Source organism: Netta rufina, assembly GCF_964035555.1.
Source record: "Netta rufina genome assembly, chromosome: 26".
Lineage (NCBI taxonomy): Eukaryota > Metazoa > Chordata > Aves > Anseriformes > Anatidae > Netta > Netta rufina.
This window is the reverse complement of record NC_140150.1, coordinates 3,165,466-3,192,139: the sequence shown is the minus strand read 5'-3', so window position 1 is coordinate 3,192,139 and position 26,674 is coordinate 3,165,466. Positions and strand designations below refer to the sequence as shown.

The 26,674-nt window shown below is 59.3% G+C and overlaps 1 protein-coding gene across 3 annotated transcripts; it reads right to left on the bottom strand.

The window, feature by feature from the left end:
* PPFIA4 (PTPRF interacting protein alpha 4) lies at positions 1 to 26,664 on the bottom strand (the record flags this gene model as incomplete). Of its 3 annotated transcripts, none has more annotated exons than XM_084301870.1 (29): positions 1 to 59; positions 680 to 857; positions 1,659 to 1,727; positions 1,947 to 2,122; positions 2,546 to 2,643; positions 3,247 to 3,422; positions 4,346 to 4,372; positions 5,526 to 5,588; positions 6,522 to 6,722; positions 7,146 to 7,227; positions 7,470 to 7,563; positions 8,014 to 8,177; positions 8,320 to 8,453; positions 9,032 to 9,067; positions 9,241 to 9,481; positions 9,961 to 10,166; positions 10,427 to 10,568; positions 12,770 to 12,861; positions 14,169 to 14,231; positions 15,599 to 15,730; positions 15,896 to 15,975; positions 16,567 to 16,705; positions 16,817 to 16,963; positions 17,419 to 17,640; positions 18,034 to 18,122; positions 18,399 to 18,480; positions 19,117 to 19,281; positions 19,360 to 19,461; positions 26,428 to 26,664. In XM_084301870.1, the coding sequence occupies 29 exons, from the start codon at positions 26,662 to 26,664 to the stop codon at positions 1 to 3; spliced, it is 3,696 nt and encodes a 1,231-aa protein (XP_084157996.1). The 3 variants fall into 3 exon arrangements, with proteins under 3 accessions (XP_084157996.1, XP_084157995.1, XP_084157997.1); XM_084301869.1 differs by having other exon boundaries at positions 18,034 to 18,129; positions 18,406 to 18,480; XM_084301871.1 differs by lacking the exon at positions 4,346 to 4,372 and having other exon boundaries at positions 18,034 to 18,129; positions 18,406 to 18,480.
* Between the last annotated feature and the right edge of the window lie 10 nt (positions 26,665 to 26,674).

Sequence of the window (26,674 nt, the reverse complement as noted above, 5' to 3'; positions counted from 1 at the left end):
TCAGCAGGAGTACGTCCGGACCGTGGAGGTCTCCAGCCGTGGCGACCCAGAGGCACCAACTGGAAGCAAATCAAAGAGCACAGCACGAAATTAGTGACTGCCCCAATTAGCCCTCGGCTTCCCACCAACACGTTTATTAGGCAGCATCTGTGCGCTGAAGCTACATGAGTCAAAGGAAGAGGTATGCCTGGCCTTCACCCAAGGCTCTAGGGTATTTGGAAAGTTACCACGTGCCATCCTGCCTTGCTCTCGGGCAGCGAGCACCCTGCTGTCTGTATCTGGGGGCTGTCAGTTGTTGGGATTTTGCCCCAGGTTTTATTGTCCTTGGCCAGCTGAGAACTGCATCTTTCAGGCATGGGATGGAAAAGGGAGAGAAGTTTGACCTCAGCCACTAGAAGAAAGCTGGCCACTAGTAGAAAGATGGACAAGACTGGCTCAGGTCATAGCCCACCACGGCCCTGATCCCTACCCTAGTTCCTGCAGTTCAAAACAAAGAAACCACACAGCAGAGAAGGGGCTGAAATAACCCTCCAGGAGAAGCATTTACAGCAGACAACAGCTCTGCCGGCTGAATTCAGCATCGCAGGCAACCAGCAGACCTCTCTCCCTCTCCTCTCCCCACCCGTGCTGTGAGGTTCCCTGTGGTGGCAGAGGACCCGAGGGGAAGGGGGTGACCGACCTTCTGGGGGCATTTTCTTGGCAGGGGCGGATGGGGGTGGCAGGGGCACCAGGCTGGTGACACGGAAGCCGGCGGGCAGCGTCTCGGCCGAGCCACTGAGCATGTTGATGCTGTGAACATCTCGTGGGCGGAAGCGCTTTCGCCAGGACGGGGTTCGACGGAAAGTTTTGTCGTCGCCCTAGGAAGGAAGAGAGGGTTTGAGCCCGGCAGTCTGGGCAGCAGGACCTTCAGCCTGGACCTTCAGCCCTCGTGAGATCCTGGCACTGCTTTCGCCTAACTGAGTGCGTGCCAGCATGCCGAGGCCACCCCAAAGTGTGCAGAAGTGTGTGATCAAATTGGGCTAAGCACATAGGAGCCAGCTTGCCTCTCTCTTCTCTTCACCCTGCCTGCAAAGATGCCCTGGATACATCACCACGGGAGCCGCAGTGAAGACCCAAAGAGAAGCATCTAACCTTGTACAGATGGTGGCATCTGGAACCTGCTTGTTTCTATGCTCTGAAGAGCGTCCTGACCAGGCCTGCTCTCATACTTCATGCAAGGAAGCTGGATGTAGGACAGATCTAGATGAATTCCCACCTTCAGTGACTCAATGTGAGCAGCTTTCTGTCTGCATCATGGGGCATCTCCAACCCACCGGCTTTACCAGCCACAGATGTGTCATGCACAGGACATCTGTGCCTCTATAAGGCAATATTAAAGCAGCTGGCAAGGAAAGCCAGTTGGGTCCTCTTCAAATTCAGCCCACCAAGCACTAGAAAAGATGCACAAGACCCTACCTCGTCTGCCTCCACAACCAGTTTTACGTTTTACATAATTTAGTTTTGAATTATTCCACTGGTCATGCAATTGCTCTAGATTCTATGAGGCACTGCTTGACTCCCCAGGACAAGGCAGGAGAGAGCTGAGGCCCTGTCAATCCTATTTCTTGAACAAGAACAGGCACCCAGCACGATTTGGGCCTGGGCGGTTTGGTACTCACATCATCCAGCCTCCGATCTGTGCCCAATGCAAGCAGATTGTTGAACTCCCTCTCCAGCACTTGTCGAGCCTGAAAATAACATCAAATGAACGCTCCCCATCGATGGGAGCAGTTCCCAGCACACCTCCCCAACCCATAAACCCTAAGAATGACAGAGAAAAGGCCCGTGCACCACCCGAGTGCTCTGCTCAGCACACGGTGGGGTTGGTGGCACTGCTGGAGTCACACCACGGCCACGTCCCGTGCCCAGCACCCACCTCCACAACACCCCGGGGATGCTGCCCCTACCTGCGTGTTCTGCGTGGGGATTTGCAAGACGAGCGCCAGGCTGTTGTGGTCGAAATTTTCGTCGAGGGCCAGCAGCGCCCCGTGCACCCCGCTCTCAACGAGGTTGTTCGCGTACTCGCGAAGCCCGATGGACTGGATCCAGTGGATGACCTGGTCGTTGGTCCACACCAACACGTCTGCAAAAGAGCAAGGCCATGTCCCAGGGCAGCTCAGACCGTGCTCGTGGTCATGTTGGGACCTGGCGATGTCCTGGAACCCTGCCCCACAGCCCCAGGCTGATCCCAGGACAATTCTTCCCAGGCCAGCTGCAACACCACGTGCCCAAGTGCCAGCAACAGCTCAATTTGCCAAACTGAACGTTGAAATAACAGGCAGAAAGCAACTGTGAAAATTAATCCTAAGAACCCAGGGTTGCTGGTTTAATTAGGGGCATTATCAATAATGAGTTGTAATCTAAGCAGCAGCCAGATGCACGGGAAATCTCAGGACAGCCAAAGGAGAAGGGGAGGCTGAGCAAGCTGGGGAGTGTCCTGAGCATCTGAAAGGGGCAGAAGTTCCATCAATCCTCCCAGAGCTGGGGGGTGTACGTGGCTGCTGACCTTTGATTTCGTGCTGGGTCTCTTCTCGCCTCCTCTCGAGCTCTTTGCGGTCGTAGTTGAGCCTCTTCAGGCACATGATGCCGTACTGCAGGCTGGTGCTGCAAGGACACAAGACACCGCTCAGACTTCAGGAGGGCTCAGAATCGCGGGGGCAGGCACCTTGGAGGGACCCTGCAGAGGGACCCCCCTCCCCACTCGTTTTCCATGTGCCCAAAGGATGCTTCGGTGCAGCACTGGGTCCTCACTGACACAGCTCAAAGGGAAAATCTTGGCCAGAACCTGGGGAACATCCCTCCCTTTCATCATAATCCCTCATTCCATCAGTTTTGCCCTGTTCTACCTGTCTGAGACTACCTCGATATAAGCAATGATACTTGGGGCCTGGGGAGAGAAGGGACAACCTGCCCACGGGAGCTGCTCCAGCATGAAGGGTCCTGGCAGCCCCCACGGACGCAGGGTGGGGATCAGATGGGATGAGCCCTTTTTTTTTATTATTTTTATGTGGTTTGTTCCACAGCCAGAAGAAAGCTTGCTCCTCTCCAGTTTTGCTGAAGGAGCTGTTTTGCCCACACCAGCTGTCCCAGGTGCCATCCTTCAGCACTGAGCTTGCCCGAGACAGGGAAAAATCCCTCCAATGCCCCCATCCTCTGCTCCACGTGCAGGCGCTGCACCCCAAGGGCCTCCCAAAGGAGGGTACTCACCGGTGGAAGCTGTCCACCATCTTCAGGTGCACTCTGAGATCTTTCTTGGTGAGGTGGTCCAGCATCCGTGCATCGACGAGACACTCCATGAAGTAGCTGCGATACTGCGGGAGGCCCAGGCTGGGCAGCCACTCGTTCCCAATCCACTCATGGTTCATGTCCCCATAGGCCAGCGTCTGTGAAAGCGAATGGACAGACTAGGGAGAAACCAGGGCTTGATAGAGCTGCAGATAATCCCAGGAGAGCGGTGACAGGTCGGTGCTGCAGCCCGGGGGTCACTGTCCTGAGGACTAAACATGAGCTGGAGGAGATGAACCCTAATTTGGACTGAAGGAGCTGGGGGGAACAGTCCTGTTGGCAATGGTCCTTGTCCTAATAGTGCCCCAAAGAGACGGGGCAGCAGCCAAGAGGCGAGCACAAGGGATTTCCTGACTAACTTCTTCTGGAAAAAGCACATTCAGGAAAGTCGAAACAACTAAGTAGGAGATATAGTTTATTGCTTTCCCAACTGATTTTTAGAAATCACCAAACTTTCTGTTTTATGATTTCAAAATGATAAAAGGTTGGTTTGGGGCAGCAAAACATCCAGTCAGTTTCACTGCAAGCTGATTCGGGGTCCAAAAATGAAATGAGATCCACCAGAAGAAAAGTAACACAATTGAGAATCATTGAAACCAGAAGAGATGGAACCAAGCAGGACTTTTTCCTCCCACCTTTTCAGTCCATGAAAATGTTCTGTATCCTGAACTCTGGGCCAATAAAGGTGAAACCTAAACATTTGTGCATCTGGAAACCTGCCCCCCACCCAGGTCAGTCTTGGGTGGGGATTTTTAACACCAGAACTGTGTCTTACAGAGGATGGCCCAGGAAAAAAGTCACAGCTTGAAGGAGAGAAGGGCACTGCTTGGTGCGAGGTCCCAGGAGGACCATCCCATGCCCAAGAGATGGCTCAGAGGAGTAACCACCAGGTGCAGGCTCAGCTCCAAGCAGGACTTGCTGAATCCTGTTGCCCCAAGCTCACTCCCTGGGTGCCCCGTGGTGTCCGTCTCTCCCTCCCATGCCCACCCCACCAAAAAAAAAAGTGCAACAGGGACCTCACCTGTGCCCAGCTGCCTTCCTCTGTGTCCTAAGCATGCCACACGCAGCATGTCAACAGAAAGGACAGGTAAAGTCAGTTCCCGGCGGTGCAGCGCTGTGCCAGTGCAGGGGACCCTTGGCACTGCGTGACCCAGATGGGCCTGGGGTGCTCAGCCTTGCCAGCAGGGTGCTGGGGACCACCCGGCCCCATGGGGCCCAAACTTCACCCCAGCTCTCAAGCAAGCAAGGAGGATGTGGGATGGGGCTTTATCTACAGGTCTTGGGCTGGAGGTGGCACAGACCTGAGGCCCATATGTCTGTCCTGGGTAACATGGGTAACTCTTGGGTCACCCAAAGACAGATGCAGAGAAATCTAAGCTTCAGCTCATGGATCACAAGCTCCCAGAGGGGCTGCCTAACCCAATCTGCCCATTTTGCAGCTGCTTTTCCTTGTCACCTTGAACTAGTTTCTCTCAAACGTGCAAAACCTGCGAGGGAAAGTGCCATAACCCCTGCTGTAACCCTGAGTTTGCTGTCCCCAAATGGCACCTGCCAGTTACAAGCTCTGTGGTTCCCAGGCAGTGGGCATGAGCTTCAACAAAATACCTCATTCACACAACAGAGCCAAAATGCTGCCCCTGCTCTGAGACGTGAACATGGGGTCATGAAGTTGCAGAGAGGGGAGCAGGGATTCCTCTCTCCAAAGGGCCCGGAGCTTTTAGGAGCACGGCCACATCCCCCTGAGGGACCCCAAGCTACCAGCCAGTGGTAAGGACAGACAGAGGGGACAATATCTGGGCACACTAAAGTCAAGGGAGGTTAGACGGTGACTTCTCTAGGCACAGGCTGACCAGTGTGGGTCTCAGTCCCATGCATCTGTCTGAGATCACCCTCGTTTTTGTCTTTCCTTTCTGTCTAACTCACAACCGACGGACAAGCTGTGCTGGAAACCCGGCACAATCCACGGGGGCTTGACAAAGGCAAATGCATCTGACGGTTTTTAAGCCAGCTTTAGAAATTGTTGGGATATTAAAGGCTGAAAGACGGTTTCTAGACAGGTGCAATGCGCTGGCCACGAGCTGACACATGAGACACAGCCAAGATCCCCTTCCCTCCTGGGGTTTGGCACGTTAATGCACGCCCGGAGCTCACTCAGCGCAGTAACCGATACGGCGCGGCGGCAGCGGGGCGCCCAGCCTCACCGTCTTGGTGGACGTGGCCATGTTCTCCATCTCCTCGTGGGTGACCCAGACGTTTCCAGAGGACTGGAGGAGAAAAAGGGCAGAATGGTCAGGGTGAGCCACTGTGGATGATGGAAATGAGCCTGGCTCGAGATGAAGGGGGACCAGACCACCCTCACGCCTGGGATGGCACCAGGGGGCACGTTGCAGCATCCCTGCATCCTCCTGGGCTGGTGGCACCCCACTGTCCTTGTGCACCGTGGGCTGTCCATGGAGAGCCCAGCCAGGACCACTGACCCTCTGGCTGGCTTTGTACTTCGGTTTTATGTTCACGGAGCCTGCAGGCTTGTCTCTGACAGCTGTGACACCAGACAGGGCTGTCTGAGGGCATGCCTGGGGCCTTTCTTACTGCTGTCCATACTCCTACAGACATGTCTTGACTGACTGGAGCACCATTAACCCCTCGGGGGCTTTAGGGACCAGCACAAGACATGATCCTGCCGTCTGCTCCCTGTTCTACCCAGAGCAAGGCTGGGATCTGCAGCTACTCTGACTTGCCCCAGGAATTTTCAGATGGTCTCAGGACAAGTTTTGTATTGAAATGACTGAAAAAATGACTGTGCACAACCCAGCTGGCCCTGCAGATCAAACTGGGTGGGAATTTATCCCCTCCAGAGCAGACAGTCCCCGAGCTTTGCTCTTCACTGGCTGTTCTGCAGAGTCAGCCTCTTGCTGACAGTCCCTGCAGGTGAGGACAAGAGCGTCTGCTGGGCCCTCAAGGCAGGAAAGGATTTCACACCTGATGGCAGCAACTATCTTTGTGCCTGAGGACACGTGCCTGGTGGGTTTACTGCTCTGTGAGGGGATGTCACCCCATCCACAGCCTGCGCCGAGTGCTAGAGAACCCCTTCTTGCTGCATGTGCCTGCAGTACCGGGGCTCCCTGGGGAACAACGAGCCACAATGCTTCCAAGGAGCCAGAAAAAGGGGAAAAGCAGCCGTGGGATGGGGCACTTACTGTCCGTGAGGTGGGTGGTGCCGAGGGGCTCGTGAGCGAAACCATCTCCTGGATGGCCAGGCGCAGCTTCAGGCGATGCAGCGCGTTGCTGATGCCGATCTCCCTCTGGATCTCGGTGTCGGACAGGGCTGACATGATGGCTCCGCTCTTCACGTTGGCTCGGCAAGCAGCGACGTACCAGGCTGGCATTCCCACCCAGAGCTGCCAAAACAGGGCAAAGCTGGTGACTGCCCAGGGCACGGGCCCTCATTTCCTCTGGCAGGGCTCTAGGACGCCCTGTTTAAACTCAGTACCCACAAGGACCCACAAACGGCTCCATGACCGCTCCTTTGCCACCTCCCTACTCAATGAGGGAGGAAAGAAAACATCTCTGTGCCTCGGGAAGCGGTCCCTAATGCCACTGGCCCCAAATACCCATTCTGTAGGGCACGTTGAGGGGCTTGGGCTTTGCCAGGTGAAGGAGTTGCCGAGCGTGAGCTGTTTTACAATGGCCACGTTGTGCATGGACCGAGCACAGTGGGACTGTGGGGTGCTGTACCCCTGCCAGGGGAGCACACCACAAACCAGCAGCAACTGCAAAGCCATCGGTGTGTGGGGACAATGCGCGGGTGTGCTCTGCCTCACCTCCAGCCAGGAGACAACGGTGGGGCCATCCCAGTGGGCAAAGGGCAATCCTTTCCTCCGAGCCTCTTCCAGGAGTTCGTGCCTGGAGGAAACAGAAGCAAAAGAGTGGTTTATTGGGAGTCTGGGGAGAAGGGAACAGCTCTTGAAGGGGAAGAGAGTGCAGGCAGCAAGAATCAGCTGGCAGCAAAGCAATAAAGGAGCTAATAGGGCTCATGAGAGCGTGAAGGCAAGAAGTCTTTTCAGCGATTCCCGGTCCTGTATCATGGCTTAGCAGCCACCAGGCGGGACATTTTCTTGCCGGGGCACAGAAGCAGGTTCACTCACTTTTTCCGCAGGCGACGATCCTTCTCAGCCTGAGCACCCAGCTTGCCGAGGCCCAGAGGGTCCTGGATGCCCACCTCGGTGTCGGTCAGCAGCACTGTTGGGCAAAACACCCGTGGGTCAGCGCGATGTCCCCAGCATCAGCATGATGTCCCCAGGGTCGGTCTGACAACCCCCAGGGCACTGTATGGGTCATCACACTGAGGTGTCAGGGATGCACCACCACAGCACAGATTTTCAACCCACCCTCATAGCCTCCCACCAAAGGGCTGTGCAAAATCAGGGAGGTGCCACGGGGCGAGAAAGAGATTTGGGCCATGCTCAGGCCCGAAAGGTCCACGGGGCTGACAGCACCAGGATCTGACTGCCCTGAAGCTGCAGGCAGCCCAAAGCCGGTGGCTCCAACGTCCCCAGGGGTGCCCAGCAGGGGTGTCCCTGCTCCTCTGGGGTTACAACCCCAAAAGCAGACAGTGCCAGGGGGCATGCAGAGAGCCCAGCCCGAGAGAACGCCCACCCGGCCCGCCCGGGAGCGGAGCTGCTCACAGACCCTGCCCTGTGGCCCCTTCTCTGCTCAGCTGGATCAAGCGGCCCTTCTCTTTTTTCCCAAACAAGCGCCCGATGGAAGATTTGATCCCCTTCCTCTTGGAGCCCTTGTGCAAGGAGTCCTGGCTGCTGTTGCTGCTGGGGTTGCTGGCCTGCTCTTCCAGGGAGCTGGGGATGGAGGAGGGAGAGGAACAGCAAAGCCTGAGGTTATTCCAAGCCACAGCAAACCCTGGCCCATCCCACAGCCCCAAATTTCCCCTCCACAAAGCCTCAAACAAGTGGTTTGAGAGCCAACGGGTGCTCCACTCACCTCTTCCCGTCCTCCTGACTCAGCGCGGGGTGACCCAGCTTCTCCAGCCGCAACGTCCTGGGCGAGGACGGGGGGGAAGTCTCGCATTTGATGGTGGTTTTGTCCTCTCGGCTTTCATCCCGAGCTGCGGGTGACTGAACAAGCACAGGAGCCATGAGGTTGGGCGGCTCCAGCTCCATCCTTGTCCTGCTGCCTGCCCCAGAACCTACCCCTCTTGCTCCATGGAGGCATGGCCCAAAGAGCCACCGGGGCCCCGAGGCCACGCTCCAGGATCAGCCCGGAGCAGAGCCCTGGTGGTGGCTCGAGGTGCCCAGGCAGATGGGAAGGACACAGCCGTAGGGCCAAGATCCTTGGAAGGAGGGAACTGGGGAGGAGAAAGGAGGCAGCCCCATGGTCCAGGTCAGGGTGTGGGGACTGAAGCTGCTGTTTCAGCAGAGGGCTCTGAGGAGGACAGATGGGAATGTCCCAAATACGCCCTGTCCCCAGAAGGGACGCTCAATGTTTGAGGACCCTCCCCACGTCCTGCCAGAGCCCCAGGCTGCCAGCCGGCATGTCTCCAAGCACCTTATGGGATCCCCCTTATCCTCCTGCTGAATCCCTGGGGTCCCCAGCTCCATCCCACGCCTGGTGCACCCTGACCTGGTGTGGACAAAGCCAGGAGCAGGCTGGAAAAGGGGCTTGGACAAAACCCAGCAGGGTGGGAGCCACTCACTAGCAGTTTCCTCCGGTGCTTCCTCAAGTCACTGGGCTGATTGCAAGGGAGAATGCGAGAGAGACACAGAAAGGGAGGCAGTTAATGGAGAAACCCCTCAGCAAACACGGGCATCCCGTTCCACATCACGCAGCCGTACCGGACACTGGGGGGGCAGCCACATGCACCCCCCCTCCCCAGGCTCCCACCTGCCCCAGGCGCCTCCTCACCAGCGTCATGATCCCCATGCGGTCGAGGTCCTGAGCGGCGCTGCGGGAGGTCAGCTTTGGGGTGGAGCGGCCACTGAGCGGTGGGGATGAGCTGGCCAGGGACAGGGCCGTCAGCGAGGTGGGGATGGAGGCCCTCTTGCACAGCTGGGTGAGGTTGAGGCCCTCCATGCTGCCGCTGGTCACGCGCGTCTCCAGCTCCTCCGCGCGGAGCTCGGTGGACTCCTTCTCCTCTTGGATCATCCTGGTGGAGGAGTGGGGTCGGAGCTCAGGGTTCCCCACCTTTTTTTTTGGGGGGGGGGAGGTCCTGGCCATCTGGTAGCTCCCAGCCATGGGATTGAGCTGTGCTAGGGAACTGCAGCCCCGGTGCTGTGACTTGAGCTCCCTGTCTCTAGGAATGGCAGCCAGAGCCATCAGAATCCACACAAACCACAGCTGAGGGGTGTCCCAAATCCTTTCAGAATTTATGGGGATTTTTATATATATTTTTTAAACAAAGATCCTTTCTGTAAGCCCACACCGGTACTTCCAAGTGACACAGATCCCCATGTAGAAAGGACCAAGCCCTGTGGCTAAATATCCTCAAGCCATTTCCCTGGCTGAATCTGGACCAGGACATCAATTTTCGGGCATCAAAGCCTCCTCCCACTGCCCGGCGGTTTGTGCCACCCCCCGGAGCCACTTCAGAGCTAGGTGGTGCTGGGTTTTGGCCGTGGCCAATACCTGATCTCCTCGTTGATGGCATCCAGCTGCTCCTGGAGCATCATGGCCAAGGTTTGAGCATCCGAGTGCCCGCCAGGGGAGAGCACGTCCATGGAGCTGAAGAGCGTCTCGCGGTCATCCTCATCCACATCGGAGATCTCAGGGTCGCTGTCGAAGGCGTGAGGCCCTGTGGCCAGGACGCTGCCTGCCTGGGCCTGCTCCCAGTCCTGGGGGGAACAAGGTCCACTGGTCCCACCTGGCACCCCCAGGTCTCCAAAAGCCAAACTGGAGGCCTCGAGCATCAGTCGCGCTTCAATGCAACCCCAGCGGGAAGCCCTTCTTGCCACGTTACCCCCATGCCTGGTGAATGAAACCACCCCACATCCCCAAATCAAGGGCATGTAAGACCAGCGTGCGGGGCAGGAGAAGACCCCAACCCCAACCCTGACCCCGGCCCTGGCCCCGTGCTGGGTGGACACTGGGTTACCTTGGCCGGCTCCTCTCGCCGGGCGGCAAATCGCCCTTTCTGTGCCCGAGGCAGGCCTGGGGCCGTCCCAAAGGGCTCAGCGGGGGCATGGACCACGGCGCTGAGTGGGAAGCGCAGGTCCGTGGCACTGCCCATGTGGGACCTGGGGAGAGAGAGCTCTGCTGTGGACATGGACTGTGCAAGGACGTTCCCCTGTGGCTCCCCTCATGGCCCAGACTCACTCAGGACAGAAGAGGAGGACGGGGCCGTGCTGGGATGCCCACCACGGTGATGCCTCCCTGCTCTGCGTGAAGTGATGCAAAAGCAGGGTCCGGAGGAGAAGGGTGCCCTGTTCCCCCTATCCTGGCCCTGGAGATGCATCCACAGGCAGCTGGAAGCCCAGCCCAGGGCCCTACCCAAGTGCTACCTCCCCCTTTGCCCTGGTACCCACAGAACATCCAGCCAGTTTTGGCCCAAACCAGAGGGTCTGGGGGCTGCACAGCTCCCTCCTGTCCTCCCCTCTCCAGCACAGCTTCCCCTCCTGTACACGTATGGCACCAGAGTCCTCTTGTGCCTGTTCTCCCCATCCCCACGATGGGAGCCAGACACGGAGCTTTTCTTCTGTTTACATTTTCTTCAGTATTTCCATGAAAAAATCCCTGATGAACAAAATCCCATTTGAAACAGATCTTCCAAGGTGCAGGGACATGAGCATTGGGATCTCCCATCGGAAACCAGACGGGACTTCTTTTTTCTCCTCCTCCAGGCTTGTGCCGGTGCTCAGGAACACAGAAATGCATCAGCTGCAGCTGGACATGAGGCCATTTTGTGTTATTTTGATGCTCACTGCACGTCTCCATGTCACCCGATCACACCTCCTCACCCCAAAGACCCATCCCTGTGGCTGAGTGAGGCGTTTTCCCAGAGAACGGGGTCGTTCCTCACCATACACATTGCAATAGGAGGCATGAGGGCTTGATTTAGGATGACAGAAGCATTTGTCCAGGGAAATCAGCAGATTTTCCACCACGGTGGGGTCTGGTTTCCAGCGGAGGCATAGATCTGGGCTCCCCACCACCAGCATCCTGCCGAGCCCAGACAAAATCACTCACCCGAGCAGCTCGGCTTGGTGTCAGCTCAGTGCTTGCAGACGAAGGCACAGCCCAAGTTTCAAGAGGATTTAAGCCGTGGAGCTGCTGACAAGCTGCTCCTGAGCTAAAAACAGATAAAGGTGCCTTAGACAAAAGCTGACATTTCAACTGGGGGATTATTCTGGCCTCTGTAACTCAAGCTTTCTGCTGAATTGTCCTTCAAGAAATTACAGAAAAAAGATTGCCTGTCTGGTTCTTGCAGACCCACACAAACAGGTCCCACATACGCTGCAGACCCTCCTCTGGCACACAGCTGTCCTTCAGCCTCACTTCATCGTCACTCTCCCCATTTCTTCCTTCCAATGTGGGCACGGGGCCTCCAGGCCTTTTCCTCTTTGCTGCCAACAGCTTCGAAGCTTAGTCGCTAGCTCCTTCCCTTCTTTTCCATCCTTCCAGGGCGGTGAGCTTTTGCAGCTGGTGGTCACTCCCAACAATTTCTTGCCACACCGAGCCCAGGTTGCGAGGGCTCAGGCGAGGACGTGGGCTCCCAGGTGGCCACAGCAGTGTGGTGGGGTGCACGGCGCCTCAGCACCCTCCTTCCCTTCCCTCCTGGGGCTGTTCCTGGATTCTTGTGGCCGTGCTGGTTCCCCTGGCTGGTGCCAGAGGCTGAGACCCGCTGGACTCACCTCACCTCCTGGAGCACGGGGCTGGGATCCCCCCAGTCTCTGCACTGCTGGCCATCATGGAAACAGCTTCCTCCTTCCTCACCAGCCCATCCCAGCACATCGGGGGAGGAAAGGTGGATGGTGAACAGGGATAGATTTCACAGGGACTAAAAATGAGCCAAAATGGAGAAAATGCTGCACGGTCTGCAGCACCTCGAGCTGGGCAGCAAGGATGGAACTAGGTAAAGCCACCCCGGGGTGAAGGAGCTGAGAGAGAGGTTGCACAAGCCCTGAGCCCTTTGTGCAGAAAAAGAAACGATGCCCAGTGGATTTTGTTTTGTTTTGTTTTGTTTTGTCATTGGAGAGTGAATCTGGGGCCGTTTGGTGAGGCTGGGCTGTTCTCAACAGTCTCACCCCAGAACAGATCTGCTGTGGGGACAGCGCAGCCAGAGCCGACCCTGCTGTGATGAACTGAGGCTTGGTGAGACCGAAATGCCCAGCACCAACAGCATTTTGGGGCCCTAAAAACCAAAACGCCCTGAAGACATGAGTGTGGGATGAGAGCGGGGCGTGCACTGGCTGGCAGGGTTTTGGCAGGAGGCTCTCACCTCGTGTGCACGCTCTCCACGAACGTCCCGCTCCTGGTCTTGAGCTGATCAACCTCCAGCCGCAGTTTGTCGATCTCGTCTGACAGCCGGCGCTGTTCAGGGCAAGAGAAGAGATGGGCAGCGGTTGGTTTTGTCCCGAAGAGCACAAAGAGACAGGTTTGGGGCAAACCAAGCAATTTCCAGGTTTACATTCCCTTTAAAAGCCCCCATCCCAGCTTCAAAGCACCAAGAGAAGAAACAGCTCATGCAGGCGATAGTGAATGACAGCACTGGGGTGATGCCAGGGTGATGCTGAGAGGGGAGGGAGCGACCCCGGGGCAGACAGACACACACACACGTGCTCGAACCAAGGCTGCTTTGTGAGATGAAGGAGAGCCAGTCCCACCAGGATGCTCTGGATTTGCTCCAGGCTGCACATGCACATTCACCATGGCAAAGGGCTGGCAGCGTGGGACCCACCAGCCAGATTTGATGCTGGGTCTGTCCCCCTCCTGCTGCCACCCCCAGACCAGGACCACTACGTGGCCGTGCTGTCCTGCGGGAGATGCTGTGGGTGGGGAGGGAGGCAGAGGGATGGGATCCTCCAGGCACAGCAGGATCCCATCCCATGGGCTGAACTGGGGGTTGAAGTGGGCTGAACTGGGGTGGGCAGCATGCGGGCAGCATCACGCAGGTCTCCGGGCTCTGCCTCTACCCGGAGCTGAGCAGCCGTGGCCGGGGAGTGCAAGCAGTGCCTGCAAACCCGCACAGCAGGCAGGGAGCATCTCGGAGAGCTGCAAGCGAGGGGGAAAGCAGCCCCCCAGACCCTCCCGGCATGCACAGGACGTGGGGCACGTCCCCGAAGCTCCCGTTGCTTCAAAAAGCTGGAGCCCTCCAGCTTTCTGGCACAGGCCGGTGTGGGCTCGTCTCGCAGACCCCACTTAGATGCTTTATCTGAGGGCAGGGGAGGTGTGGAGACCTACAGGGATTTCTGCAAGCTGGGCACGGAGCAGACCTCAGCCCCGACTGAGCGAGGAGGTTGGGGAAGTCTTGAGGGTGAAGGGGATGTGGCTGCCTCAGGGAGCACGGGGGCAAATCCTCCTCTGGAAATGAGGACAAAGCCACCGCAGCCTCGCTGCTGTCCCCACTCGGCAGGGGGATGGATGAATGTGACAGAAATACAGAGATGGGAGTGAACGTGCTTGTTCAGGAACCGAACCGGGGGTCTCCAGTGAGGTGGGTGGCAGCTTCCATTCAGCCACTGCTTGGGTTAGTTTGTGGCCTCCTGCTGCTGGGTGCTTTGGGGTCCCAGCTCCTCCAAAACTTTTTAGGGTATTTTAGGTGGCGGGACTGCCACTAGTCAGGGGTTAGGAGTGAGGAGGTGCAGTCACTAGGGCAGGCTCCCTGTGGCGGCATTTACCTTGTCGTGCTGGTGTTCCTCTATCTGCTTTTGGGTATTTTCCAGCTCTTGTAACAATGTGTTCTTTGAAAAATTCAAAAGAAAAGGGAACACAAACAGGAAAGAAAGAGAGAGAGCATTGAGGAGACGGCTGCGTGGCCTCACGGGGACGGCCAGCATGGAACTGCAGCGGGGACAGCGGGACCGACACGGGGCAGGACGGGTGGTGGTGGCTCCCAGCCTGTCCCTCACCTCCCTGCTGCCAACCAGCCTTCTCTGCAACCCCCTGCTCCTCAAAAGCAGGGCTGCAGCCTGTTTCCAGTCCTACACTGGGGCTGGGGCATGGCCACGGTGGGCAAGCAGCAGCCAGAGCTCTGGGAGCGCTTGCAGGGTGGGAAGGGGGCTGAGAGGAGATCGGCTCCTCGGGTAGCTGGCTCAAGGACAAAAACGTCCCCATCTCTGGTCTAGAGAAGAGGTGTGGGGAAAGAAGAACTTGCAACTGCCTGGCGTTTTGGTTTTTGATTTGGGAAGTCAAAGAGCAGGATTTTTGCCCAAGGACAACCTGGATGTGGTGTGTGCCAGCGTCGGCAGCAGGCTGGGGAAGGCAGCGCTCCTCCACGAGGCTCTGCTCCCTGCTCGCTGCTGGCTGGGATGGGAATTTGGAACCAGTCCCACCCGTGAGTTCCTGTTCTGTACCCAGAGCTGGCTGAACACGTGCTGGCACTGCCAGGTCTGCCTGGGGACAGGAGGTTCAGAGCAGCGGGGACACAGCCCCGGTCCTGGAGGCATCAACCAGGGGTGCACCTCCTTCTGCGCCCCGATTTCTTATGGGGAGCATGGTCCCTGCAGGAACCCAGACAGACAAAGCTGAATGATCACAGGCTGGTCTCCTGTTGCCACTGTGAGGTTTAATCCTGCTCTGGGCCACCTGCTCTGCCAGCTGAGTGCATTCACAAGGCTCAAAGGAAAGCCTGGCTCCCCAGGAGGAGCAGGGAAGGAGCTGGCGGCTGCTCACGGGCTCTGCCCCGGCTCGGAGAGGGCAGGGCCTGGGGGACAGGAGGGTTTCACGGCAGCACACGGAGGGTTTGGGGACAAACGCTGCATTTTCTCCTGCAAAATGCAGTGGGGTTTCGCTCTGGCTGCAGGTGAGGCTGTGCTGGGACAGACACAGGGAAGGAAGGGAACGGAGCAGGACAAATCCTGCCGCTGTCAGAGGCGGCTCGGTGGGGAGCGGGTCCTGCCGGGTGGGGGCTGGCAGGAGGCGAGGACGCGATGCTGAGCCCCCAACCAGCCCTGGCACCCGGCTGGCATCCCGTACGGGGTCATTTCTCCATCCCTGCATGGGCACTTCCAAAATCCTGCGCTGCAGCTGGCAGAGGGTCCGTGTCAGGGCCGCTGCAGGTCCCTCACCCCCCAACACCTCCCTCCCGAAGCCTGCCCCTAGCCGATACCTTCTCCTCCAAGGCTGCCATCCTCTCCTTGAGGTGCAGCTGCAGCCGCTCGTTGGACTCGCTCAGCAGCCGGTCCACGGTGTCCGAGAGCCGCTTGTTGTGCTCCTCGTTCATCTTCTCCCGCTGGCGGGCCTGCAATGGCAAACAGCAGCCGGCCACGTCAGATCCAGTGGCTCTGCTCCTCTCGCCGTGAGGAGCTCTGTGCTGTGTCCAGGCTCCCAGCTGTCACAGCAAGGGGGAGCTGAGGCCAGATCAGGACCCTCGAGGACTCCCCCATCCGGGCTGAGCAGCACTTACCCTGGCCAGCTCCTGGTTCTTCTCTTCCAGCTGGCTCTCCAGCTGCCGGAGGTGCTCCTCGATGCTCCCATGCCTCTCTTCTGCCTGGGAAAAGCAGAGCAGCCCTCTCGGATGGCGCTCCCCAAAACCACGTGGGCCCTCCCGCATCCTTCCCTCCATCCCTGCATCCACAGCCTTCCCGGGATGAGGTGCTCCCTCCTGCTGCCTGCATCCCTGGGCAAGCCTTGAAACGACTGCTAGCGAGGGGATCAGAGATGGAGGTGCTCCACAAGCAACTGGGCACCTGGAAAAGGCAGGGCTGGCCACATCCACACCCCCACCCAAGCCTGCACCCTCCCAGATCCAACCTGGGTCCTTCCTCCTCCTCCTCCTCCTCGTTCTAAAACTATCCCAACACCAGGTGACGGCCACCCCGAGCAGCAAGGCCACCTCTGCCTTGGAGAGAGCAGTTGAGGAAAGGAGCAAGTCCTGCATGTGAGGAGTTTTAAAAGCTGTGAACTGTCCCTGCTACCCCAGAGGAAGCAGAGGGCAGCAGAGCTCAGAGGCTGGGACCAAGAGCAGGGTGCCCTGGGGCTGCCAGGCTCCATCTCTGCAGGTGGGTGCCCAGCCCTCTGCCTCTGCCCCTGGTTCCTGCAGCCCCCCGGCCCCTCCGCCCCTCACACCCCACACACTTGCCTTGCTGAGCGCTGCGATGCGCTGGGCCAGCTCCGCTTCCACCTCGGGCAGCGTCTCTGCTTTCCGCATCGTCTGCTGCAGCTTCTGCTCCGCCAGCTCCAGCAGCTCCTGCAGGTGCCGGGCTTTCTCCTCACACTGCAGGACAGGGCAGGACGTGATTCCTGGCACCCACCTCCCCTCCCCAGCACCCGCTTCTCCCTCCCGGGTCCCCGGGGTGGTGGGAGCCTTTGGGTCCCGCTCCGGTACCTGGCGGTGCAGGGACTCCTTGTTGGCCAGTTCGCTTTCCAGCTTGTCGTTGAGGTCGTGGATGGAGGTAGCTTCTCGCTGGGCTGCTAGGTAGCGTTTCTCCAGCGTGGTGATCCTCTCTTCCATGTCCTCCTTCTGAGCCAGAGCCTGGGGAAGCGATGGGGCTGTCACACCCTGAGCCCGTGGCCAGCAATTTGGGAACAACTGGGCCATAAGGATTCTCTGAGCCTGGGGCATCCCTGAGCCTAAGCATGCAACAAAAGCCCCACTTTGCACAAAAATATGGAGGGGACAAGAAAGGGACAGTCAGGTAATCCCAGAAAACATCCTGGCACAGACACAGCTCACTGCCTGGGGGTATCTCAGAGTCTGCTTATCACAGAATCACAGAACTGGCATTATAACCTCAGGGTAGTCCTGCTGACGGATGTGGGGACAACCCCCAAAGGCAGGGTTTTTGGGGGAAACACCGTCCTTCTCCCTCCTTTCCCATGCGTACAAAAGGGGTTACAAACTCTTTCCCAGCACAGAGCACATGGAAACAGCGGTGAGCATCTCTGCAACTGCAGTGGGTGTTGCAGGGCGAGGGGGCAGCGCCTAACCTCTCGGAGGTCCCGCTGGTACTTGCTGCTCATCTCCTCTGACTTGATCAGATCCTTCCTGGCGGTGCCCAGATCCTCCTCCAGCTCCGCGACACTGGCAGCCAGGGCGGAGATGCGCTCCTTGGCTTGGACCACTTCGAAGTTCTGCTTCTCCAGGAGCTCCTGCAGCTCCACCACCCGCCCTGCCTCGTCGTCGGGGTGAACAGAGCCGTTGGAGAGCCGCTGCAAGGCACCGGAGAGGGAGGTGGGTGCTCGGCTGCCCCACAACGCGCAGCTATGGGGTGGGTGAGTGGGGCAGGGGGCTCTGGGACCCCCGGGAACAGTCTCCACTAGCAGGGATGTGGCATCTCGCAGGCACAGCGGGACGGGGTTAGCTAAGGGCTGAGTCCCTGGGTGTGCAGAGCACCTTTGGGAAGCTGAGCCCCTAGAAGCATCCAGGTGGGAGCACAAATTCCCCCGTGCTGGAAAACGGCTCATATCCAAAGGGCATTTCCCAGGGGTATAGGGCCAGGGGAGGGCAAAAAGCATTCAGTACCCCAGAGCCTGCAACAAGGGGGTTAGAGAAACCACAGCCTTGGTGAGCGTGGTCAGAGCAGGCGTTTTTGGGGCTCTCACCTTCCAGGGAAGCTTCTGCGCCGGCTCCTTGGGCTCCCTCTCATCCCGTTCGCCTGCTGGGGCCTCCCGCGTGGCGCCTTGCTGCAGAGCTGCCACCTGCACACCAACAGGGAGTAATTAATAACAGAGAGGTAATGAAACCAGCTGGCCTGGCTACGAGTGAGGCCGGCCCCAGCACACCCAGCTTTGCAGCTGGCTCCCCACTGGCTTCTTCCAGCCGCTGCTTAGGGCTGAGGGGGTACCGGAGAGAGAGGGTGAAGGAAGAGTTCACCAAATTCAACCTGAATTCACAAATCTGGTGTAACTCCAAGCAGTCCCAGCACAGCAGTCGCCCCGGCAGGGGCCCAGGGTAGGCTGCCAAGCACCTCTTACCTGCCGATGGGCATCCACCAGCTGCTCCTCCAAGGTCGCCACTCGCTCTAAGGATGCTCGCAAGCGCTCCCTGACCTGCAGGTGGGTAAGATAATGGGAAAGTTGGGTATTTATTTATTATGGTTAGTGTTCTGGAGCCAGGAGAACCCCTAACCCCTTTTATCTGTCTGCAGGCCATGCCTATATGGATTCATGTCCAGGGCACAGACTCAGGGAGGCTCCAGCCCATCACTTGGGAGAGCAAAAGCGTGTTGGGGAGGCACAGCCAGGGCTGCTCTGAGTCCTGGAGGATGCCAGGAGTAGCTTGGAATAGCTTAAACAGGCCAGGGTAGCTTGGAGATGCTTTTTAGCACAGCAAGGAGATGCTCGAGGCAAACGACTCAAGAGAAACTCTACGTGCTGTAATGCGAGGACTGAACCAGGGTGCCAAACACCTGCACTCACCACCATCAGGGGAGCAACCGGGAGAAGCAAAGTCCCCATCCCCAACGGCCTCAAGCCCACAGAATCTGCTCCAGCCCCAGCGGTTCCCAGTATCTTTTTGCTGAGTTCCCCAAACCCTCCTGCTGAGGCATTCCACATCACCACGTCATGTAATAAAACGAAATGCCATCCAGCCCAAGGGAGGAGGCCAGGCTGTCCCGGCGAGGAGCGCTGGGAGAAGGTCTGCTCTGAGCATGGGATGGGAGAGGCCCCAGCCGCCCCTCTCACCTTTTCATCTAGCGCCTTGTGATGCTCAAAGAGTGACTTGAGTGCCTTGAGCACCTCGACCTCACTGGAAACCCCAGACGGCGACTGGGCCTGACGCTTGACCACGGTCATCCTCAGGGACCGCTCATGCCTCGACACCAGGCACTCCAGGTGCTCCAGCAAGAGCTGCAAGAGGGCAAACGTGAGCTTCTTGTCACCCCAGGGGAATTTTCTGGGGAGGTTGGGGAGGTCTTTGCCGCTTACCCGGGTGTTGTTGCGCTCAGCTTTCAGCTCTGAGATCTCCTCCTCCCTCTCCAGGAGCTGCTCTCGGCACGCGCTGAGCTCCCGCGTCAGCGTGGCGAACTCCTGCGGAGAGCAGGGCACGGCCGTTAGCTGGGAGCATGGGATGGAGACCGGGCCAGCACCCGGAGCCCACTGCCAGCACGGAGCATTTCCTACCCCAACCCCTCCAGGGGGTGACAGGGACAGAGAGCAGCCAGCGGAGCGCACAGGCGAGCTGGGAGGCGATTTATTCCTTTAAACAAGTGAGGAACGCGGCAGCATCCCACTCTTTATCCACTTGGTTTGATGTCCGGTGACACAGGAAACTGCTCTCTGGCTCCAGAAGTGCTCGATGGCATTTAAAGCATTCCAGCCAAGGCCACCAGCACATTCCCATCCCCTCCCGTCCCCTCGAGGAGCACCCACCTGGGAAATGTCCCACCAGGCTGAAAACTCAGCCAGCCACCCCCAAACCCCACGTCCCAGCCAAGACAAATGGGGCACGGGGGGAGAAGAATCCCAGTTGCTACCAGTCTGGCAGCAGCCTCCCAGGAGGTGACGTCCAGCAAGAGCCGTGCAATGAGGGATGGCACGGCAAAGGGACATGAGGGACCCCTCCAAAACACAGAGACTTCATTTGTGGCTGTGGTGGAGCAGAAAGGAAACCTGCCGTGAAGTTCCTAGGGTGCAGGAGGGTTTGTTTTTTCTTAAAAAAAAAAAAAAAAAGGAAACACGAGCACCTGGGTTAACCCAGGAGCACTCTCCCACCGCTCCCAGTTGCTGTTCCAGTCACTGGTGTGTGCCAGGGCTAGGTGACATGGTGCAGCTGGGACTTTGTAGGGTGAAAAATGCAAATGAGGAAACGCTTCATGAATTTACACCCGCTTCACAGGGCTGTTGAGAAGAACTTAAAAAGGAAAAGGGCTGCAGAAGAAGCTGAGAAAGATTTGCTTGAGCATTAACAAAACAAATTTTGACTGGGAGCTGAGAGCGGTTTCACAGCGTGAAATCCTTCCACTCTAATTTCCCAGTTAAACAAATAAAAAAGCCTTAAAAGTGGGGCAAGGCGTTCGGATTTGAATTAAATGCTCTGCTCAGCTCAAAGGGAGACCTCTTGCACCAGCTGACATCCCACCACGACACTCGGAGTGTTTCAATCTCTTTCTCCCAGCTACATTTTCCTCCTCCCTTCCCACACCATGCCCTGGGCTGCTCGCAACGGCCTTTTTTACCCAGGGCAATGGGGACGGTGGTGTCACCGGGGATGCTGAGACCCCACAAAGGGACAGGACCTATGTGTGGCAGTGGGGATGGAGAGAAAGAGCAAGCTGCAGTCAGGCTTGAGCAGCCACTCTCCTGCCCAGCGCCCTCGCCCTGGCACCGCCGCAGCACCCCAACCCCATTCCTGCCCCATCGCTTCCCCAGGGGCTGCTCCAGCCCTGGCCTCATCCCCACCCCACAAAAGGCACACACCACACCGACACCTCCCTCGCCAGCTCCTGCCATGCCCAGGCATTGTCTGATGCTTGCTCTTGGCCCACCCCAAGCCCCCCGGATCGCAGAGACCCCCAGGAGATAGCGGTGCCCGGCCGAAGCTTCCCTGGATTCATGCTCTCCCGGCCCCTGGGGATTAGGGCTCGGCTCAGCGCAGCACACACACACACACGTGTGTGTGTGGCCGGGTTATGCAAGCTCTTGCATGCAAGAGAGAGCAGCTTGTGAGCATCCCCGTGGATTATGTAGGGCTGGGAAAGCCGGCGAGTGGGAAGGGGAGGAGCGAGAGGCACCCAGACGAGGTACCCGTGCACCAGCGGCTGCTTTGGGTTTGGGGACAGGCAACCAGGCTCGTGGTGAGCAGCAAAAGCCTTCTTGTGGCTGGGAAGGTCCCAGGGATGTTTTCCTGCAGCCTGAGCTTTGGTAGGCGATGCTGCAGACTCTCCCCTAGCACTGGGGTAGGGACCCAGCGCATCCAAAGCCTCCAAATCCGGAGAGGCTGCAATCCAGAGGGGGAAGCAGGGCTGCGGAGCCTGATGCTCTCCCCACTGCAGCCCTTTGGAAACCCACAGGCACGTGGGGTAGGAAGCCCAGCAGCATTAGAGAGGCTCAGCAAATTGCAAACTTAGGGTAGGAGGCAGCGAGCGGTGCTTCCTGCGGTGTGGAGCAGACGGGACAAGGCAGCAGGGGTGGCCGGGGAAGACGGGTGCCACGATGGGGACAGAGCCAGCAGCGCCCAGCCCTCCTCACCCCACTCTGCCTCCCAGGGTGGTGAAGCTGTGCAGATTGCGGCTGCAATCAGGCTTTCATCCCGAAAGGCAAGGAGATTAAAAGAGAGAGAAAATCTGCCAGAGGGAGCAGCGCAGCCCCTGCCCCGGCCGTCCTGATGCCACCCACGGGGCCGGGGCTCGAAGCGCGGTGGTGGCTCCATCCTGGGCTGGTCGGGGCTCAGCACAGAGCTCCTGTCCCGGCCCCCTCCGAGTTGTCCCCTTGTCAGGGACCCCGCACACCAGCAAGGCTCCCAGGGCATCCCGAGAGACCGCAGTGACTGTCCTTCCTTGGGGAAAGGCTGCAAAAAAAATGAGCGTTTACCACCAGAAATAGCAGCACCCCTGCGGCGAGATGGGACAGCAGGACACAACGGGGGATAGCTGAGCTAGGGGGCACCTACAGGCCTGATCCGGATGCCTTGGGAATAAAAAAACAGGGACAATTCACTCCATCATCCACATGGATGGATGGCTTTGTCAGCCCTGGCTGACACTGTGGGTGCTTCTGGGCCACCAGCGGGCACCGGGCGAGGTTGGGGATGGTGAGAAGAAAATTCCCCAAGCCCCAGCTGCAGACAGAGGCACTCCCCAGAGCACAGCTTCTACCCCAACCCACAGGGGCGAAGCAGCAGTGAGGAGGACACGGTGATGTTCCTGTCCCCTGGCCACGGGCAGGCAGAGCTGCACACTGCATGCCCCTGGCTCCAGCAAGCGCTCAGGCTAAGCAGGGACACCTATAAACGGATTAAAAAGCGAAGCAGAGGTGCCTGATCTTCAATCAAATGGAGGATAATTAGAGACGGCGCTGAGAGCCCCCAGGAGCCCTGCGGGAAGCCCAGCAGCCTGGGAAGTGGCTAATTGGGATTAAAACCAAACCACCCAAAAAGGGTGAGGGTGAGCGGCTGGGCTCGGCACCAAGCCCCGCACAGGAGGGACGTGGGGGGATGGATGCTGATGCTGGTTTCACAGGAGGAGCCAGGAGGGAGACAGGGAGCATGGCAAGGTGCATTGAGACAGGGAGCTAGGGCTTGGGGCTCTTGGTGCCAGGTTTGGGGTCTCCAGGCTGGAGAAACGCCGCAGGGAGACCTCGGGGAGAGGTTGGGGAAGCTCAGTGCTATAGCAGGGGGAGATGGCTCAAAGCATGGAAAACTGAAACGTGAAAGCCCTGAGCCACCTTCTTCCTCTCCCCACCCCATCGAGATCTCACCAAAGTGAGCAAAAACCGTTTTGTGGCAGGAGCACAGCCACCGCTCCAGCGCACCCGAGCCTCAGGAAGGAGCTGGCTCCAGCTGTGAGATTAATGGCATTTCGAAGCCCCTAATTGGAGTGATTGCTCCTGACAGGCGAGGCTTGCCACAGGAAGGCTGCCCACCCGCACCTGGAAATCTGCTGCTGGCTCAGCGTGCGAGGGACGGAGCCCGTCCGTCTGTCCGTCTGTCCGTGCCGGGAGGAGACAGACCCCTCCAGGAAGGGCACGGATCCCCAGGAAAGCCCTAAGTCACCCCCGAGGGGCTGAACGCAGCCCCAGCAGCACGGCATTAGGGAGGTTAAATCCTGCCTGGCACCCCGGGGTTTCAGCCGTCACCCCCTGACGGTGCCGGGCACCGCGGTGCCATTTCCCGGCTCTCTCAGCCCAGCACCGTGGCTCTGCGGGGACCACCCGAGGTTGTGGGTGTCCTCCCCTCTCAGCGTGCAGTCAGGATGTGTTTCCACCCAGGATTACTCGGAGAGCAGCGCCGTGCAGCTGAGCAAGGAGTAACCCAAACCCCAGGGCCCTGAGCTCGTAGGAGGGCGGCAGGCTCCAAGGGTTCAAAGCTCAGCTCCCTCCGTCCTTCCCCAAAACCTGAAGGTACGTTAAAGCCCTCACCCCACGGGTGTTTTCCCCCTGCTTGGAGCCTCTGGGGTTTGTGTTTTCGTGCTTCTTCTTTGCAGAAGGAATTCTAGATTCGCCTGTAAGTGAAAGGGGAGGAATTGGGGTGATGGCCGATGCCGGGATCCTGCCCACCTCCGGAGAGCTCAGGGGTCCTGGAGGCTCTGCCCTGGCTCTCAGCTCCCTGGGCAGCCCCAAAAAGCAGCAAGGGCCTGGAAGGAAGGATCGCAGCAGGTTTCCCAGCATATCAGCAGCCCTCTGAGCAGCAACCTGTGTGAAATCGGGGAGCCCGTTCTCCCCCCGACATAAACAGGGACAGGGATTTTTGCCAGACCCCCAAGCCCTGGGCAGGACGGGGAGAATGGCAGCCTCACGCAGGACCCCGCAGCAGGAGCACATCTGGAAACATCTGGAGCCCTGCACACAGCATCCCTGGCTCGCACTACGCCCAGTGGCCAAGCAGGAGGGAGCTGGCAGCCGTGCCATGGCCCTGGGGTGCTGCTGAGGGCACCCACACCCTGCTCGGGGCTTGGTCCTCGGTGCCAGGGCTCAGCCGCACGCCCCCCGCGCAGCTGGGAGGGGAGAGGGATTGGAGCCGGGAGCTTTCAGCCTGATTAAGTCGCGTTCAGCGCTCCCACATGAATAAATAAATCACATAAAGAAGCATTAAGGCAGCTTAGTCTCCCCGGGAAATCGCCCTGGAGTTCTGCCTTTTTTTGGGGGCTGAGGGATGCCCCCACAGATCAGGAGGGGGCGGCTCGGCCGTGCGGCACCGGGGAGGGGGACGGGAGCCGCAGGCAGGAGCATCCCTGGGGCATCCCTGCCTGCCCCATCCGTGGGTCTGCCCCACTGGGGGTCCCAGCAGCATCCAACTGCCCCAGTGCCCTGGAGGGATGCGCAGTGCCACCTCCCCTGGTCCCCGGCCAGCCCAAGCCGTGCAATTCCTCCTTGCAGCCAGGGCCTGGCTCCTTGGAGGTGCTGCGAAAGGGCTCTCAGCGTCAGGGGGCACTGAGCTGCGCCAAAAAAAAAGGGTTTCTTCAAGCAGGCTGCTTCCTAATAGCCTCTCAGACCCTTCCCAATAGGGCCTGACAAACTGCAGAAAGCTCCTCGGTGAAGCAAACCTCAGGAAGACCCACAAAAGAGGAGGAATGGGATGGGAGAGGCACACTGGAAGCCCCCCTTACCCCCCAAGGGAAGCGCCCCGCCGCGTCCCCCTTACCTGGTACATGCACATGCTGGGGTTAGTCCCATTGGGCAGGCGAGCAGCGCCGCTGGGTTTGCTCCCCGTGTTCATGCCGAGCCCTCATCTCCCGTGAGGCTGGCCGTGCCCGGAGCCCCCCTGCCCGTGCGGGGTAAAGCTGGGCAGCGGGGGGCAGCGGGCGCCCGGGGCCGTTCCCCATGAGCCGCCCGCGCTCATCGCATCCCTCACCGCGGGACAGGGAGCTGGAGAGGGGCACCCGGGGGGCTGGCGGGCGCTGACCCAGTTTGCTCCGTCCGCACGCTGCCGTGCGTGGCGCCGAGGACCCTTTATTGGAGCAGGAGCGGGGAGTAAATCCGCACGGTCCCTTAATCCAGGGCGGGCGGCGCGCTCAGGGTGACCCGGCTTGCTCTCCGCAGCGAGCGCTGGAGGGAGCAGAGGGGACACGAGCCACCAGCACGAGGTGCCCGGCACTTGGGGAGGTCTTAGGGAAGCTCTGGGGACGTGGAGTGACCCATCCGTGGGGCTGCCCTGGAAAGAGCTGTTGTTTTTTTTGCTTTGGGCAGCCTGTGGAGAGCACGGAGAGCTCAGCTCCGAGCACAGGACGGGGGCTGCCTCCCTGCTGAGCTGCCTTCCCCTGTCTGGAGCAGATGAGGGATGCTGAGAGCCAGCCGGCCACCATCCCGAGCTCTGCCCTGGCTCGTGCCACCCGTTTCAGCCCATCCATCGCCTCCTGGCTCCCTGGGGTGCCCCAAAGCCCAGCACCCCGGTGTTTGAAGCCTCCTGCTCAAAGGTGGGCAGCCGAGGCACCCCGTGCAGCCCTGCGATGCTGTTCCCCCTTCTCCTCTCCTGACCTGAGCATCTTTCCTCGCGGATGCTGAGCTCGAGTCCAGGTCCCTGCAGCGCCTGCAACGGGTCCTGCTGGTGGAGGAGCCGGGAGCGCGGCAACACCCGGCTCTGGGCAGAGCCAGGAACCCAACGGAGCCACAGCCAGCCCCGATTCCCCCGTGCCCTTGGCTGGCTCGCTCAGCACAGACCTCTGGCAGCCTCCCCGCATGCTGCCCGTCTGCTCCAGCTCAGGGAACAGATGGGCCCGCCGCGATGCCTCCATCCCTCCCCGGCACCCAGCTCTGCCACCAGCGTTGCCACTCGGCGCAGAGAAAGTCCTGACACCTGAGCCCGCACCCCAGGGCGATGGGGCTGTGGAAAGGAGCCCTGCCGGGGAGGGAAGGGGCCTCCAGCGGTGGGGAAGAGCTGTGGTTAGCGGCCCCGTTTGGGGGCTCTGTAAATGTCAGCGGGGATTCGTGAAAGCGAGGGCTGCCCTGAGTCCCACGGGGATGGCTGGAGGCGGCCCCTTCCCCGCGCACTGCTTGGTGCCAGTGGGCGAGCGGGGGCTCTGCATCTGCCTCCATCACCTCACGGTGTCCTCGCGGGGGGTTTTGCCCCTTCTCTGTGCCCATTCCCCTGGGTGAGAGCAGAGATTACAGCTCCACGTTCCCTGTAAGGAGTCACGGACCAACGAGGGTACAGGGGAGAAGATGAGGTGAGAGATCCCACGGGTTGTACTCTTGGCACGAGATGTACGACACCCGGCACCATCACCGCCACCCACCAAGTCGGTCTTCCCAAAATCCCGGGCTAAACCCAAGATCTGAGCACCCAATTGCCCTCACACACCTCAGCACGGGCTCCTGCTCACCCCGGGGCCGTGTCCTTACCTGCGGGAGGGCAGAGTTGAGCTGCCTCTGGAGCTGGTCCCGCTCCCGGAGGGCCTCCTGCAAGCGGCTCTGGGTGACGGAGAGCGTCTCGCGGGTCTCCCGCAGGGTGTCCAGCAGCTTGTCCCTCTCGTCCAGCATGTTCACCATCAGCTGCTCGAAGTCGGCATCCGCCTCGGAGCCCTGGGGGGGACCCAGGGGGTCCCCCTCGCTGATGGTGGGCATCACCTCGCACATCATGGCGAGACGG